The sequence below is a fragment of the Egretta garzetta genome, unplaced genomic scaffold, assembly GCF_000687185.1.
Source record: "Egretta garzetta isolate BGI_Z169 unplaced genomic scaffold, ASM68718v1 scaffold208, whole genome shotgun sequence".
NCBI lineage: Eukaryota > Metazoa > Chordata > Aves > Pelecaniformes > Ardeidae > Egretta > Egretta garzetta.
In genome coordinates this window covers 1,382,046-1,398,562 of record NW_009260403.1, presented here as the reverse complement: position 1 = coordinate 1,398,562, position 16,517 = coordinate 1,382,046, and the positions used below count along the sequence as shown (strand labels likewise).

The following is a 16,517-nucleotide window of genomic DNA, read 5'->3' as shown; positions in this document are numbered from 1 at the left end:
GATCTTTATGTTTAACATCCCCCCATTTGTAGATGTACAGAATTATGCCTAACAAAATACTTGATAATTTTACTGAGAAAAGACAAAAATCATTATTGCCCGGTACAGCCTCTTCATGTATCCACTGTGTTTTCTTTTTTCTTTTTCTTTTTTTAATCCTGGTTTTGCAAAAATCTTTGTTGCAATCAAAGTAGTCAAAAAAAAATAACTGCTCACCCACATCTTTAGAAGTGATATCTGATACTGGGAGTTAAACTTCTTGGTTTTATTTTGCTTTTTGTATTTCTAATTTCTCTTTGATGTTCCATTGAAGTGTTGCTTTGATTGGACCTAAGAAGTAAATTTGCTGAGGGATTTTTTTTTTATTGAGATGATTTTTGACACCTTCCCTTCAGTACCAGTACAAGAAGCAATATGAGAAGAGTAAGGGTCACTACCATGTGGTGCCAGATAATCTTGAGCAGGTTCATCTAAGGGAGGCATCAGAACTACAGAGCCACGTAAGTTGGGCATGTGTTTCTCATTAACCCCACTCATTGAGTACCAGTCTTCATCACTGAAGTCACCCTAGAAAATTCTCCAGTATATAACAATCTCTGTGCCTATCTGCTTGATAAACACTGCACACCTGAGTAAACAAGTCAAGGAGAAATATTTGCACATTTGCAAGTTTAGAACACATATAAAATATCTGAATGATTTCTTCATTCTAGAGTAGATCTTAACATTACTTCTTTCTGTTGTATATGGATCTTTTTACACACTATAATACATTTATCAGGGTGATTTTGTATGTAGAAAAAGGACCTGGTAATCACAGAAACTGGAAATTGAAAGAAGTAGGGTTGTTGCTGACAGTATGTTTCCAACTGCTTTATCCATTCTATCCTCAAGTGATACAAAGGAGAGCTCTTGCCAATCTTTTTCAACATCCAAAATTGCTTTAACCAAAACAATACCTACTGGTGCTATTAAATGTGTCTGCCAATTTTTCCCTCTGGAATACAACGAATGGTGAATCATTCCAGAGAAATTCATGCTCTGATTTGGTCTCTAATCCTCTCTATTCCAGGTTCTATTCCAGGTATTTATTGACTGTAAAGCAAGAGAGAAATTACTGCTAGAACACAAAGGGCCATAGTTACTGTTCTGCTGCACGGCATGGAAGAGCAAAAAGGTTACATAGCAAAGGACTATAAGAAAATGGTTGTTAATCAGTTTGTAGTTAAACTTTAAGTCGCTACTTGTTGCTCCGGTTTGAGATCTCTCTCAGCCAAAGAATAGCATTACCTCGTGCAGCAGTCTGAAAATTGATGCCCTAAAGGGCTGGATATTATAACTTGAAGCAAGAATATCTTCATCCTTGTTGGCATTTTACTTCCTGGACACTCATGCATAGAATTAGTTAGCAAGTCGCTAAACCGCATCTTTTCAAGCCCTGCCACTAACACTCCAGCAATCCATTAACACGTAACTGGCTGAACAAAGCCAGGGCCACGAGCAGTCTGAGTGCCTTCAAGTTACATTTTTACAGCTACCTGTCTTCCTTCCTGTGATCAGTAAACTGCTGAAATCTGAGCTGACACTGCTTGTTCTCTGCAACAGGGAATAAATCAGTAGAATTCTAGGCCCCGCACATTCTGCTGAAAGCCTGACCTTTGATTTTTACATTTTCTGGTCAATAATATGGATTTCGGGAAGGTAAACAGTATTAGACATTCATTTTTCACCACAGATCTGTTGACCAAAGTAGGCACATACTAGTCGATGAGTTGGTTCTTTGATTATTTAGGAGGGTAACTTTTTTCTTTTCCTCTCAGGTGAAATACAGAGAAAAGTATGAGAAGGAAAAAGGAAAACCTATGTTGGACTTTGAAACTCCAACATACCTTACTGCAAAGGAGTCTCAGCTCATGCAGAGTGAGGTATGGTTAAAATCAATACTGATAGACTAAAAAACTTTAAAATTTTTTTTTCAGTTAAACTTTCACAGTGATTTAGACGGACAGTTATACTTGCATCTTGTGCATGCTGATAGACTGAAAAATTATAGCTTTATCACATTTCTTTATATTGGTTATGAAATACTACATTTAAAATCCATGAAGCTTTCCTGTGTCACGATTAAGTGTATATTATCTGTCAGAAGCTATCAGCAAAGCTGTCAGAAGCTCTCAGTAAATGAAGCTTAAGCGAGTCTTCGAGTCTTTAGAAGAAATGTAATATGAAATACATTTCACTTAAACTTTTGCAACACGAGTATAGTATGTGTGTCAGTTATCATAGTCCGCAGGAAGTGCCCTGGTTATGCTTTTCACCTCAGAACTCTATTTTTGAGAAATGCATTTATTTCCTGTTTGTCTCTACTGTCATAGTGTTCCTCACTGACCTGTCATTCTATTTGCTCAAGCAGTTCTTTTCTGTTTGTTTGAAGTATGATCTTGTTCTGTCACAGATGAAGGCTTATACATGCTGAAAAACAGCTGTATAAGCCCATTGGTCATTATGTTTGAGTGACTCCATTGAATGTTTTCTCTGCGTATACAAATAAGTAGAAAAAGAAAAAAAAAAAAAAGGCAGGGTCAGGTCCCATTTCCATTGCAAGCGATGAGCTGTTTCATGGGCTTTATTAGAAACAGGATTTATTGCTTTAGATGCCCACGGCATTGACTGTAGCAGGTTGTCATTGCGACATTAATGCCAAACCACTGCTCCATCCTCCTGGTAGTTTTTCATGTAATTAAAAATGATGTAACAAACATTTGCTGTTTTGCTTTTTTTCTTTTTACTCTCATTAGAAAGAATATAAGAAGGACTTTGAAGAGTCCATTAAGGGCAGAAACCTTACTGGCTTGGAGATTACACCATCCTTATTACATGTCAAATATGCAACCAAAATAGCAAGCGAGGTAGCAGTTATTCTGTGCTTATTTCCTCTGTGAAGTTAAATAATTTGACTAAGTATTCTCAGCAACATTTCTTCACCACGTTCTTTTTCCTAACCATTCACATTAAGCATGTTTACATATATTTTGTGTTGTGATCTAATTTGTCGTGGACACTTATTTCATTGTTTGTTAACTGTATTCTTATTTACTGTGTCCCTTTCTGACATTGATCAGCCTAACTGTTCCATAGTGGCGTGTATATGTGTGTACCTTTGCAATTTATCTTGAACAATAATGACTATACTCTATTCTGTTGCAGTAGTTCTTACATAACCCTATACAATATTCTTTGTTGTTTTAAAAAAACCTTTTTTCTTTTGGAGATTTTGGGATTATTTTTTTTTCTTTTTTAATTTTTGCAACAAAGTTGTAGAGTGTCAAACTCTCTTTAGTCTGGCTTTGCAGTTTTCATTTTGTTTCTTCTGCAGAAAGAGTACAGGAAGGATCTGGAGGAAGGTGTCAAAGGTAAAGGACTAACAGCTTTAGAGGAGACTCCAGACATGTTAAGAGCGAAGAATGCAACTCAAATCCTGAACGAGGTATGTCAAAAGCTATATGGAAAGTACCTGAATGGATGTAACAGCCTCCAACTGATAAATGCTTATGGCTGTATAACACTAGTATGAACTTTGTCGTTCCCTAGAAACCCTTGAGTAGGGAGAAAAAAAGGATGTGTGTGGGTGATTAAGGATAAAACCGGGAGCCTGAACTTTCAAGTGAGCTCTTTTCTGGCTTTGCAGTTACTGTCAGGAGTATAGGTGGGAAAGACATGCTGTGATCAATAGTCAGATCAGACAAGGAGTAGACTAAACCAGCTCTGTGATGCAGCAAGGCTACGCGTAGGAACCAGAGATGTCAGTTGTGTAAACTGGGCATCTCAGGTCAGGAGCAGGTAACCCAAGGCTGAGGAAACAAGAAGCAAAGTGAGAGATCAGAAAGGGACTACAATGAGGGAACCAGATTGGCATACTTCTGCTTTGGGAGGTGTGCTGGGCAGCAAAGAGCTCTTTTTGAATGCTTTAGGCTTGATGGTGGAGTCAGAAACACCAGCCATGCTCATGGACAGTCCCTGCCCAGGACTGATGCCCAGTTGGCAGCTGCAGGACTGATGGCCGAGGCAGTCTTCCCTGCTTTGATGGAGAAAGGTGGCCAGCAGACAGTCAGGATGCAAACCTAACAGCTACTTTATTTATGTGGTGGACTGGTATAATCAATATTTCATAGTGATTGTTTTCATAGGATAAGATTAGCTCATAGTTTAAAAGCCTTGACATCATCAGGCTGAAAGCTGAAACCAGTAACTTTTTAGCATTACTTCTGATTTTTTGCTTCTTAACAAAATACTTGTAAGATAAGCATCCTTACTGAAAACAGCATTTTGTACTTAGTAGTGCAAAGCTTTTGAGTTGTTCAAAGAGCCTGTGTTTTGTTACCAGAATATTACAGACCTATTCTGTTAAGTTCAGCAGAGTTGGCATAGAGAGTTATGAATTATGCCAATCTATACAAAATAAATCTTTTAGACCTTAGTGGAAGATCTCTTTTGGAAGAGTGGCTGCTGCAGCACTGAGTTTTTAAGGGGAGTATTCATTCCAAATGTCACAGCGAATCCTGACACCTTACATTTTTTGGACGTGCTCCCTGTGAAACGTCTGTGACCACTCTTCGCTACCGCATGCGTTTCATATGCTGCTCGCTGTCTGTTGCTTCTTTTCTGTACAAGTTACTGCTTTGCACTGATCACTGATCACCTAGAGGAATTTACACTTAGAGATGACTGGTGTGAGAAGGAAGAGTGACCTTAATACAGCTGGCCTGTAGCGTGCTCCATTTACTGCTGGAGTAGGGCTGTTTGCTCTCAGGATTTAAGTCATAAAGTACACACTTTAATGACATCATCTGTGGGTTTATTTGTGAGTTTATATTAGTAGTATTCTTATTTTGTAGTGTGGTCATGAAACTATCTGAAGTTGCTAAAGGTTTGTCATTTGCACTGACAAAATACCTGTTTACTGTCTTCGTCTGCAGAAAGAGTACAAAAAAGCCTTGGAATTAGAAATCAAAGGAAAAGGTCTGACAGAGCTGGCTTTGGAGACACCAGATTTTGTGAGAGCAAAGAATGCCACTGACATTGCCAGCCAGGTCTGTGTGAATCTCTCATATATCACATCTGATGTCTTCTTTAAAGGAAAATGTATTAATAGGTTTTTTTTCTGATGAACCCAAATGAAAATTGTTGTCAATATAAGTATAAGGCACCTGAATGTGAGCTTTCCCCAACAGATCAAATACAAACAATTGGCAGAAATGGAGAAAGCCAACTACACCAGTGTTGTCGATACTCCGGAGATTATTCATGCCCAGCAAGTCAAGAACCTTTCAAGCCAGGTATCTTGAGTAAAGCAATTTAATCATTGTTCATGTGGGAAACTCAAGTGGATACTAATTTGGATGACCTAAATAACTACCTGTCGCAACATTCAGGAGGTACACCAGAAAAACAAATTTCTCTGGAGCTGTGATGTGGCATCTCTTACTCTGAAAGTCCATTTCAATATTGAAATTAATTTATTTTAAGACTATAAAATGAAACAATAATTTCTATTGCTTTTGCAATACCAAAGCTAATTTTGTTCTAAGTAGATTTAGCTTAATTTTCATAGTCCTTAATAGCCTCAACTTTAAAATAAATCTTACACAGAGGCACAACTTGAATTTGTATCAGACACAGAAGTGCTCACATTTCCATAGAGATGGGCACTATGCAACAATAAGCAATGCCAGATCGTTATTACTGCTTTTGTGTTAATGGAATATATTTTGTATTTCTATCAGAAAAAGTATAAGGAAGATGCAGAAAGGACCATGCCATACTACGTGCCTGTAACAGATACACCAGAAATGCAGAGAGTCCGTGAGAATCAAAAGAATTTTAGCACTGTATGTATATAAATAATAATTACTGTTATTGTCAACTAGTAAAAAACGTTTAGCCTTTTTTCATTTGATAAGGTCCTGATACCACACTCTAATCCCAACCAGGCTGTCTTCATATCTTCAGTTAGAGGGTCCACTATGCATGCAGCAGCCCACTTACGCATCACACAGGGAACCAAAATGATTCTGTAATTTTCTTGGTAAAAACCTTTCTGCTGCAGTGCTTTGACAATTCCTTTGCAAGTAATAGAGAATTATACTTCCAGAAGATGTCTGTTGTTGTCAGTGGGACTACCTGCAAGACTGTATGGTCAGTAACAGACCTCCACAATCTGACGTGCCATCTTTAACTTTCATTGTCGAGCTACATTATTTTAGATACAATCTGGCACCTTTCAAGATTTTTCAGTGAATCTAGTTAAGGACCTCCTATTGCTAATTTAAATGAGAATACATGTAACTGTGGTACATCTTTAGATCACTAATGGTGATGTTAAAATGACCTCCTTATAAAGTGTACTTGAATTTTTTTTTCCTCATCTTCAAATAAAACTCTGTGAGTAAATTTTTATGGCATAGAGTGAACATTTGACGTTTTACTTCAACTTTTTCCACAGCTTCAGTATCAGTGGGACCTACAGAACAGTAAAGGAAAAGTTACAGTTGTACAAGACACACCAGAAATGCTGCGTGTGAAAGAAAACCAGAAGAATTTCAGCTCGGTATAGTTATTTTCTGTTTTCAGTTCTCATTCAAAAAAATACAGTTTATTATGTTTAGTAACATAACTGGTTTGGGCTCTTACCTTACAGGTACTTATGTTCTTGATCTGCTTAAATGTGTATAAGAACTTTTTCAAACAAAACTAATTTTATTCTAAGTAGATTTGGCTGGGTTTTGCTACCCCTTTTTATCTACTGGTTTTTGTGGAGTGCCCTGATTGCACTCTTTCACATAGACATAGCTGTGAGTTAAATAATCAGTCTTGTACTTAAATTGGTATTACTAGTGTCCACCTCTCATTTGTCCTGTTACTGTGTAAGTAGTGCATTCATGTTGTGCTGCAACTGTCTTCTTTCAGTGAAAATTGAACTGTCTGCCTGATTTGTTTCACATTTCATGTGTTACCATGAAGTGCCTAAAGTCTGCTCTGTCATTTTGCCACTAGCACCATTAGCACAGTAAGTGGAAGACATTTGTGTAACACATAATAAAATAAATTAGAACAAAAATTAGTCTTCAATCCTAAAATTCGCCTACAAATGTTTTGAGATTCTACTTAAAATGCATTATTACAAATATAAATTATCAGCCCCTTTTTTGCACAAATGGCACTCGTGGTAGGACAGACTGCAGATAGGCAACAAGGCAGTGACTGCAGATAATCCTCTGAGTTGGCTTTCAGCCTCCACTGTTGTGTACAAATCATGTCATGAGCCTGTGATTCACTCTCTAGGAGAAATAATGTTGTGTTTTGTATGCTTAACCTTGTTGTCTTCATTCTAAATGTTAAGATTTTATATAAAGAAGATATTGGAACTGGAACTACTATTGAAAAGACACCAGAGATGCAGAGAGTTAAACGAACCCAGGATGCAATTAGCTCGGTACAGAAGAATTGATTTTTTAATACTCTACCAGCTCTAATTAAACTTGAAATAATATATTTTTCCCCCTCTTATTTCTTTAAATGTTGCTAACAGTGGCTTGGTAATAATCCATCCAGCTAAGGGTTGCTTTCTAGAAGTTTTTGCCTATTCTTCTTACTTAAACAGTAATCTTTCTAATGATTAACATTCAATTTTTTTTTACTTACAATCCATTTGTAAAATGTGAAAGCTCTTGCTATAATTCTTAATCTCATCCCAAACACAGTTTATTTAGCGCAGATTCAAAGAATAATTTAGGTTGGAAGGGTCCTCTTGAGAACCTCTACTCCAACCCCGTTGCTCAAGCAGGATCAGCTAGAGCAGGTTGCCTAGGATCGTGTCCAGACGAGCTTTGAATATCTCAAAGGACGGCGATGCCACAGCCTCCCTGGGCAGTCCGTTCCAATGGCTGACCACCCTCACAGTAAAAAAGTGTTTTCCTGTGTTCAGGTTGAATTTGCTTTTTTTTTTTTAATTTGTGACCATTATCTCTTGCTCTGTCACTGAGCAGTACCAAAAAGAGTAGCTCCCTCCTCTTCATTCCTTTTCACTGGGTATGTATACACATCGGTAAGGTCCCCCCTGAGCCTAGTCTTCTCCAGGCTGAAGAGTCCCAGCTCTCTAAACCTCTTCTCATATCAAAGATGCTCTTGTCTCTTACTTATCTTTGTGGCCCTGCACTGGACTTGCTCCAGTAAGTCCATATCTTTCTTGTGCCAGTGACCCCGGAACTGGACACAGAACTCCAGAACACCAGTGCTGAGCAGAGGGGAGGCATTACCTCCCTTGACCTGCTGGCAATACCCTTCGTAATGCAGCCAAGTATGTTGTTAGTCTTTGTCATGAGGGTGCATTGCTGGCTCATGGTCAGTTTGTTGTCCAAGGTCCTTTTCTGCAAAGCTGCTTCCCAGACAGTCAGCCCCCAGCATGTACCGGTGCCTGGGGTTATTCCTCCCCAGGTGCAGGACTTTGCATTTCCCCCGTTGAACTTCAGGAGATATCTCTCAGCCCGTTTCTCCAGCCTGTCAAGGTCCCTCTGGGTGGCAGCACAACCCTTGGGTGTATCAGCCGATCCTCCCCATTTTGTGTCATCTGCAAACTTGCTGAGAGCGCGCTCTGTCCCGGCATCCAGGTCACTAGTGAGGATGTTAAACAGTATTGGTCCCAGTATTGACCCCTGGGGTAAGCCACTGCTGACTTGGCTCCAGCTGGCCCTTCTGTCACTGATCAAAACGCCCTGGGCCTGGCTGTTTAGCCAGATTTCAGTCTGTGTCACTGTGCACTTATCTAAGCATAGAATCATAGAATCATTAAGGTTGGAAAAGACCTCCAAGATCATCAAGTCCAGCTGTCAACCTAACACCACCGTGCCTACTAACCATGTCCCTAAGCACCATGTCTACACATTTTTTTAATGCCTCCAGGGATGGGGACTCCACCACCTCTCTGGGCAGCCTGTTCCAATGCTTGACCACTCTTTAAGTAAAGAATTTTTTTCTAATATCCAATCCAAAACTCCCCTGATGCAACTTGAGGCCATCTCCTCTCGTCCTATCGCTAGTTACTTGGGAGAATAGACCAACAACCCGTACTTTATTAACTCGTCTGTGAGGATGCCAGGGCAAACAGTGTCAAAAGCCTTACTAACGCATGTCTCGTAAAGCTTTTATAGTGTATAAAAAATTGTAACCCTCTAAAACTGGAATAACGGTATGTATTACTTCTCATTCGAAACTTGTAAACCCTTTTCATGCTTTTTTTGAATGCTGACGTCATTTTAGTTTGAAAGATACTAACATTGCAGCCCGTTTGTTTCATGCACAGTATGTTAAATATGTTCTTGTGAAATGCTATTCTTTTTTGTTATGATAAAATAGAAATGCAAATAGCACTGTGATCGTTGAAGTGTTGTATGATGACTCTCACCTTTGTTGAATACGATAGATTTTCACAAATCAAAAATTCTTCTTTCATTGGTAGAAAGACCGTGGTATCAGGTTCAAAGGTATTTACACTTGTTTTTAGAAAACCCTTTTAGCAAAGTGCCATTCACAGTGAGATCTCATCAACAGCTACAGCTACCTTCTCACAGATTCCTTGTGAAGATGTCGGGAATACTTTAGCAGCGGCTCTCTGCTCATGTTAAAGCCAATGAGATCTTTTGAAGTTTCAGTCTCCTTGAGATCAGGATAATGCTCTTTCTCTATCCACATATGACTAGGTGCCTATCTCACATTAGGCTAAGATTTTTAGACATTATTTTAAAATCTTAATATCATAAGTTTTTGGAACTCAGTGTAAGGAACCTTGAAACGGTTCAATTGTTATAAACCAGGGGGGTTGTTCTTGCTGAAATTAAGCCCCTGCGAGATGCTAGATACCCAAATTTTAAGCTTCAATTGAAAAATTCTGGCTCAAACAAGATTCTGCTTTTTTGCCCTGAGCTGAGTTAGTGTTCAACTGCTTTGTTGAAGTGTGGCAGAGTTGGCTATCAGATAACTCTAGCAGAAGGTTCCTTGATGATTTCCTTCAATCAGAATACATTTAGTACCTGAGATTTGAATGAGTTTGTGAAGTGTAAAGGACCTATGTCTCTTTATTCATGTAACTTCTTACACATACCTGCGTCAGCTGTGCTTTAATGTAAGTCCTTTTACTTTTTTCTGATGTCTGCATCTTTGTAGATTAAGTACAAGGAAAGCATTGGAAAAGGAACTCCAATTCCTGATCTCCCAGAAGTGAAGCGTGTCAAGGAGACACAGAAGCACATCAGTTCGGTAATGGCCCATATCTTCTACTTACCTATATACTCATGCAGAGCTCAAGCTCTGAACTTTGGTAGTGTTTGTGGGTATTTTTTGTTGAAAAGAGAACAGATCTCTTAAATCCCTATATTCAGCAGCGGGAAGTTCAAATATCTGAGTTTCAGAGTGGTCATTACAGTCAGCCACTTCCCTGTATTACTTCTGTTATCTTTTCTAAACACATCACTAGAAACAAAAAAAACCCAGATGAAGTCTTACAATTAGTCTGGAAAAAAAACGGATTAGCTAGAGAGAACTTTGTGGAAAAAACCCACTTGGGGCCTTTTTTGGTTTGGTAGTCACAAAACCTAGTGACAATTTTAAGTGGGAACAGTACCTGGCTCTTCCCATATCTAGTTAAGCGTAGATTTTAATAACCACAACATGCTCACCTGATTTTGAGCCTCTACTGCTTTCCTTTGACCTCTGCATACAGAATTGGGGCAGGATATGCTCTTGTGATTATTGGTGCCTCAGATGTTTGCTATACAACGCTGAGGAGCTGTGACACCCCTGTAACGATTATCTTATGATTTTCCATTCCTGATTTTCTAAGTATGGTTTCACTTTTGAGCTGTTTATGACACCAGTGATTTTACAGCTCACTTTTGCACAACTGAGTTGTTTTTTTTCAAATGATTCTTTGTTTTTTTCTTTTACATAATCTATTTTCACTTGCTGCGAGTGCTTTATTTTTGTATTTTTTTCATTGTTTCAATGACATCAAGCAGTGACATTTTTTTTGTTAGCTCTTTTTGTTGCAAGTGTTTTACTAGTTGCAAGAAAACCCATTAGTGCATTTGTAATGTATTTCTACATGATTAGGTTTTAAACCAACCCAGGCATCTCCTGGACAACTCCTTTCATGAAAAATGCAATTTTTAAAATCAAACAATTACACATTAAGTTAAATCTAATAATATGAGAGCTAAAACTCAATTGTTTTTTTTTCTAGAGACTTAAAGTAAAATAGAGGTGTTCAAATGAATAGTCACATAGATCAAAATGAATTGGAGCCCACAACTAAATATTTTCATATTCAACATGTCTATAAAAGGTTCACCTGTTTGTTAATACCATAAAAAAAAAAAACAAAAAAAACCCAAAAAAACCCAAAACAAAGACTCCAGAAATGTTGACTGCCTGAAGAGTACTACTATTGCATTTCCTAAACTAAGGTGAAAAGCAGAACGTACCTGCCTTTCATGCCAGGTCAGCAGAATATTTAAATTTGTCTCCTACTATAACGAAGTATTCCATTGACTTCAATGTGTTCAAGCACCTCAGCATAGACATGAAGCACTTTGCTGAGCTGGTGACTGTACTGAAAAAGATGCAGACTGAGTAAAAGAAATAGTGCACATATTTACATACAATCCCAGGTTATATTTACCTATAAACCAGGTAAATGATCTTTCCAAATGTACTGTAGATGTGGAAGGAATATGATCTTCTCACCTTGCTGGGTGCTTGTGTTCTGCAGGTGTTGTACAAAGAGGACCTAGGGACAGGTATCCCAACGCCTGTCACTCCAGAAATAGAGAGAGTCAAACGCAATCAAGAACACATTAGCTCGGTATTTAAAAAAAAAAATATTATAACAACTTATTTTTGCATAACACCCTAACATATAATCTGTTTTTCTTCAGTGGTTTAGAATCTCACCCTGCTCCTGTCCTTTCCCTTGCAATATTTTTAACTCATTTATATTCCACCTTGTTTGTGCTTTAACTTTTTTTTGGTGATTTACAACTTTACATGCATTTCTTTTAAGAACCAAAACTGGAAGCAAGCTGTGACGTTGATGTGGTGTTTCTCTCCATGTTTGTTTTATCTTAACCCTTTATCTTCTAGCACCTGTAGTTATGTATTTACAGAATAATCAACCGTCAGGCCCTTCCTTAATATTTGCCTCTAGAACGTGTGAAATTAATTAAAAGGTGATCCTAACGCTAAACATAACTCACAAAATAGTCAGATTTAATGATTTTGCCTGTGTTGAGTGCTTTTTTTGTGGAAACTTTCTTGTACCTCACAGGTGTTATACAAAGAGGGCTTAGGGACTGGCACCCCAACACCGGTTACTCCAGAGATGGAGAGAGTCAAACGCAATCAAGAGAACATTAGCTCGGTATTGCTAAATAAAACAAACCCTGCCATTTCAAATGCAAATCAAATCCCTTTTAACTCCTCCATATTAAATTTTTCTTTCAGTTTTTTGTTGAACTTTGAACAACGCTTTCTTAATCAAATCACTAAAACCCTGTCAGTATCCTTATATTTTAATTTTTCACTCTAACTTGTCATTAATTTTTTCCAGCTCTGAAATTTTAACCTCATTTACTTAAAGCAGGTCAGCAGTACCTTATTCTTCTTCCCAATGAAATAGTAGTACCCGAGTGATGTCGCTCTCCTCCTCAATAACAAAGTCGATCCTTCTAACAAACAGTCTTCACCATGAATGAGAAATGAACTCTTAACACTTCCTGAAGCAAATCTAATGCAGCTAGCGTGTGTTGGTTCTTTCCCTGGTTTTGCCCGTGTTGGATGCTTTCTTATATCCTACAGGTCTTTGTAAGAAAACCTGGGTGGTGTCCCCCTACCACTGCAATATGAAAAAAATGACAAAAACTGCATATATAAGGAAAAATTACTGTAGTAGAGAATTTCTGTCCGGATTGTTTCTACTCCTAACACATTCCAGTCAAATGACCATCATGGCGTGATTTTGTTCTGTATTTCTGTTTTAATTAGAGCAGTTTAGGGCTAGTTTTGACTCGTTCTGACCCAAATCAGACATGACCAATACGAAATTCAGTCCTGACTTGAGATTAATAGGAGAGTTCAGAGAAGCCACTGTTGTTAAACCTTTTGCTACATTTAATTCTCTCTGAGGTCATCACGGCGCTCTCTCATGCTGGTGAGCTTATTGAGAAATCTTAGAGGCAAAGCTGCTCATTCAAGATCTTTTGTTTGAGTAAGGAAACTCCTTTGGGCAAAAAGGCATAAATGCAGAGAGTTTTCAGGTAACGTGGCTCAAGCTGTGCTTTGCACAAAGCACTCCTGCAGGTCTTGCTGGCATTATTTATATGCACCCAGGTGAGACGACAACAAACCTAGTAGTATTATTACCTGATTATTTTCATTGATTTTTCTTGCTAGCCTTTGAACAGGGCTGACAAAACTCTTTTTCATACTTTGAAGTTTCAATATATTAAACTACTTGTCTTCTCTCTCTCTCTCCTCCCTGTCCTCCTCTTTCCTTTCCTTTCCTTTTTTTTTTTTTTTTTTTTTTTTTTTTTTAATGCTCCCTGTTGCCACACAGGTGGTGTACAAAGAGGGGCTGGGGATTGGAACCCCAGTACCTGTAACTCCTGAGATGGAGAGGGTCAAACGCAATCAAGAAAACTTTAGCTCGGTATTTTTTTTGTAATTTAAGAAATGAAGTTCCCCGTGACTATTTAACACTTGTACATTTTCTATTCTCTCTAATTAACTTATAGACATTAGAATCATCCCTTTCTGCTATTAAAATTTTTTGTCATTGTTAGTTATGTTTTATGTACTTATTTTTTAAAAGATTTTTTTTTATATAATTTTAACACTTGACACTTCATGTCCTTTAATTTTTAAAGGTTTTTTGGGTGAAGCTTAAGGCATATTGCCTTTTTAAAAAACACTGGAGTTTTCATTTGCTTTTTTCCATTCCTCTAATGCTTTATTATTCTGCTGAAGCATATCTATGAATTGGGATGCAGTATTTCTAGCTACCCGAAGGCTTCCTCGGAATTTATCACAATGGTTAACTGTTTTATACTTACTAATTTTTCCTGCTTTCTAGTAGGTTTAGTGGGCATAAAAATTATGTGTATTACCTCCATCAAATGCGGTATTTTTTTTTGGTTCTTAACTTTTTTTTTAAACTCCCATGTTACCATATAGGTGTTGTACAAAGAGGAGCTGGGGACAGGAACCCCAACGCCTGTCACTCCCGAGATTGAAAGAGTCAAACGCAATCAAGAAAACTTTAGCTCGGTATTTTGGAGTTTGAAACAGCAGAAAATACCCTTTTAATCTATTTTAATATACTTTTAACCCCCACAAAAATGTTCTCCTATAATCAACTTACACAAAAATCAATATCCTGGTCCCTTTGAGATTTTTTTTTTTCCTGCATAATTGTTACTTACATCATTCTTGTTCCTCTTTTTTTATTTCATCATCTTAATAATAATTTTTAATTCCACCTTCCTTTTGAGTCTGATTATCTCTTTAATTTCTTTTTCCTCTTAAAACCCACCATTTTCCTTTTCTTAGTCACAACAATCCTTAGTTTTGCTTCGTGTGGTGGTTTTTTTTCCCTGTTTTTACTTACTTTATATATGAGAACTAAACTATTCAGCACCTGATACAAATCTGTGGCTACGACCTCAGTGTAACAGTGCTCTAATCTGCGCCAGTGTAACCCGCTGTGATGTTTATGGAATGGGTAAACAAAGCAGAGTTGATTTCTTTGTTCCTTTTGTGTTGTATTTGATACTTTCTGCCTTTAGGTCTACTGTTGCACAGACGGTTTTTCTATATAGCTGCTGAGAAGCAAAGAGAGAAGGCATTCCAGCCGAAAGGCGTTGCAGACTATTAGTGTTTAGCTGTATGGGTTTGAGGAGCACTTTAATTTTTTCTCTTTTACGCCAAGCTTTGGCTCGGAGCGACTTTGAAAAACATCCATTCTGTTTTCTCAGCAAGCTGCGTGTTGCTGTTGTGTGCTTGTTCCTTCTTTCTTCTTTTAACACAGCCATGTTACCCCGCAGGTGTTGTACAAAGAGGATCTGGGGACAGGAACCCCAATACCTGTCACTCCTGAGGTTGAGAGAGTCAAACGCAATCAAGAACACATTAGCTCGGTATTTTGTGGAGGAACAGCAGTGCTCCCTTTAACGGAACTTTTTAACCTTTATTAAAAAGGAACAATTCCACTCCTTTCTTCCATGTAATCAACTTACAAAAACATCCTTTCTTCCTTGCTGTACTATATTTTCCAGTGTTACTCACCTACCACTTCTTCGTGTATGTAATTATTATCTAATAATTATTTTTAACCATTTTGCTCCCTGTTCCAACTTCCTTTTTTCTTTTATATGTGGGGGTTTTTTTAAATCCTATTGGTTTCCTGTTTCAGCGCTGTTATCACGGAAGGGGAGGGTCTGACTTCCTAGCAGGCCTCAGTGGTGGTAGTCTAAAAGCTCTCCTCCACCATGAAAATGTGGATTTGTCCTGCCTGCTAAGATAAAACCATAGAACTCTTTGCCTTCAAACCCTCCTGCGTGCTATCCGGTCTTCATTGCTTCCAGGGGTAGCTTTTAGGGACCATTAGAGCAGACTGAGCAGGCTCAAATATTTGCTTTCAGCTTGGATGTAATTATTTCTGAGTTGTGATTATGTTTTTGGATGCTTCTTGTTGCTATACAGGTGTTGTACAAAGAGAGCGTGGGGACTGGAACCCCCACCCCCATCACTCCAGAGATGGAGAGGGTCAAACGCAATCAAGAAATCTGTAGCTCGGTACTTTGCTAAGAAAAAGAGTTCCTTTTAACTCTATTTAAAAGAAAACGTTAACAGTTTTAATAAATGGATGTTGTAACACTTGTTCCAAAGTAATGCCGTCTCTCGCTCTAAAGCCCCTTATAGAGGAGATGACTTCTTACTCATGTCTTACTCTGGTTTACAGTGGTGACTTTAACTGGTTACAGTTTTTACTGGTTTTCTTAAGAGTGATATTAATGCCTTTTTCTAATCCTAAAAACACTTAACAAACTCCACTCATGTTCTCTGCAATGCCGACTTCCTTTTAAAAATGTGTAGTTTACATATTTGTAACACCCTCCACCCCTCAATAAGGTATTTTTGTGGTCTCATTTACGTAGTACTGACACTATTTATTACGAGTGATCCTGTAGCTAAAAAGCCAGTATGACAAACCCTACTGCTCTCATAAAATATTTCTAAGTAAGTACGTACCTTCTTTAAAAATATATGCAATACCTAGGCCCTGAGAAGACAAATACAAGAAGAAAAATGCCTTAGGCTTTCAGTTTGCCTACGGACAGCTTTTTATTTATTGTTGCTTTCTTTGGCTCCTTTCTTATGTCTCATAGGTGTTGTATAAAGAAAACGTAGGG

At 38.0% G+C, this 16,517-nt stretch overlaps 1 protein-coding gene across 1 annotated transcript in view; it reads left to right on the top strand.

Annotated features, from left to right (window-relative positions):
• The window catches only part of NEB (nebulin), a 128,134-nt gene that overhangs the window by 103,953 nt on the left and 7,664 nt on the right, over positions 1–16,517 (top strand). Inside the window, 17 exon segments of the mRNA XM_035898943.1 lie at positions 396–500; positions 1,821–1,925; positions 2,799–2,909; positions 3,377–3,487; positions 4,977–5,090; positions 5,232–5,336; positions 5,784–5,888; positions 6,503–6,607; positions 7,400–7,492; positions 10,219–10,311; positions 11,822–11,914; positions 12,377–12,469; positions 13,664–13,756; positions 14,281–14,373; positions 15,150–15,242; positions 15,808–15,900; positions 16,494–16,516. Coding sequence (XP_035754836.1) covers positions 396–500; positions 1,821–1,925; positions 2,799–2,909; positions 3,377–3,487; positions 4,977–5,090; positions 5,232–5,336; positions 5,784–5,888; positions 6,503–6,607; positions 7,400–7,492; positions 10,219–10,311; positions 11,822–11,914; positions 12,377–12,469; positions 13,664–13,756; positions 14,281–14,373; positions 15,150–15,242; positions 15,808–15,900; positions 16,494–16,516 — 1,628 coding nt within the window.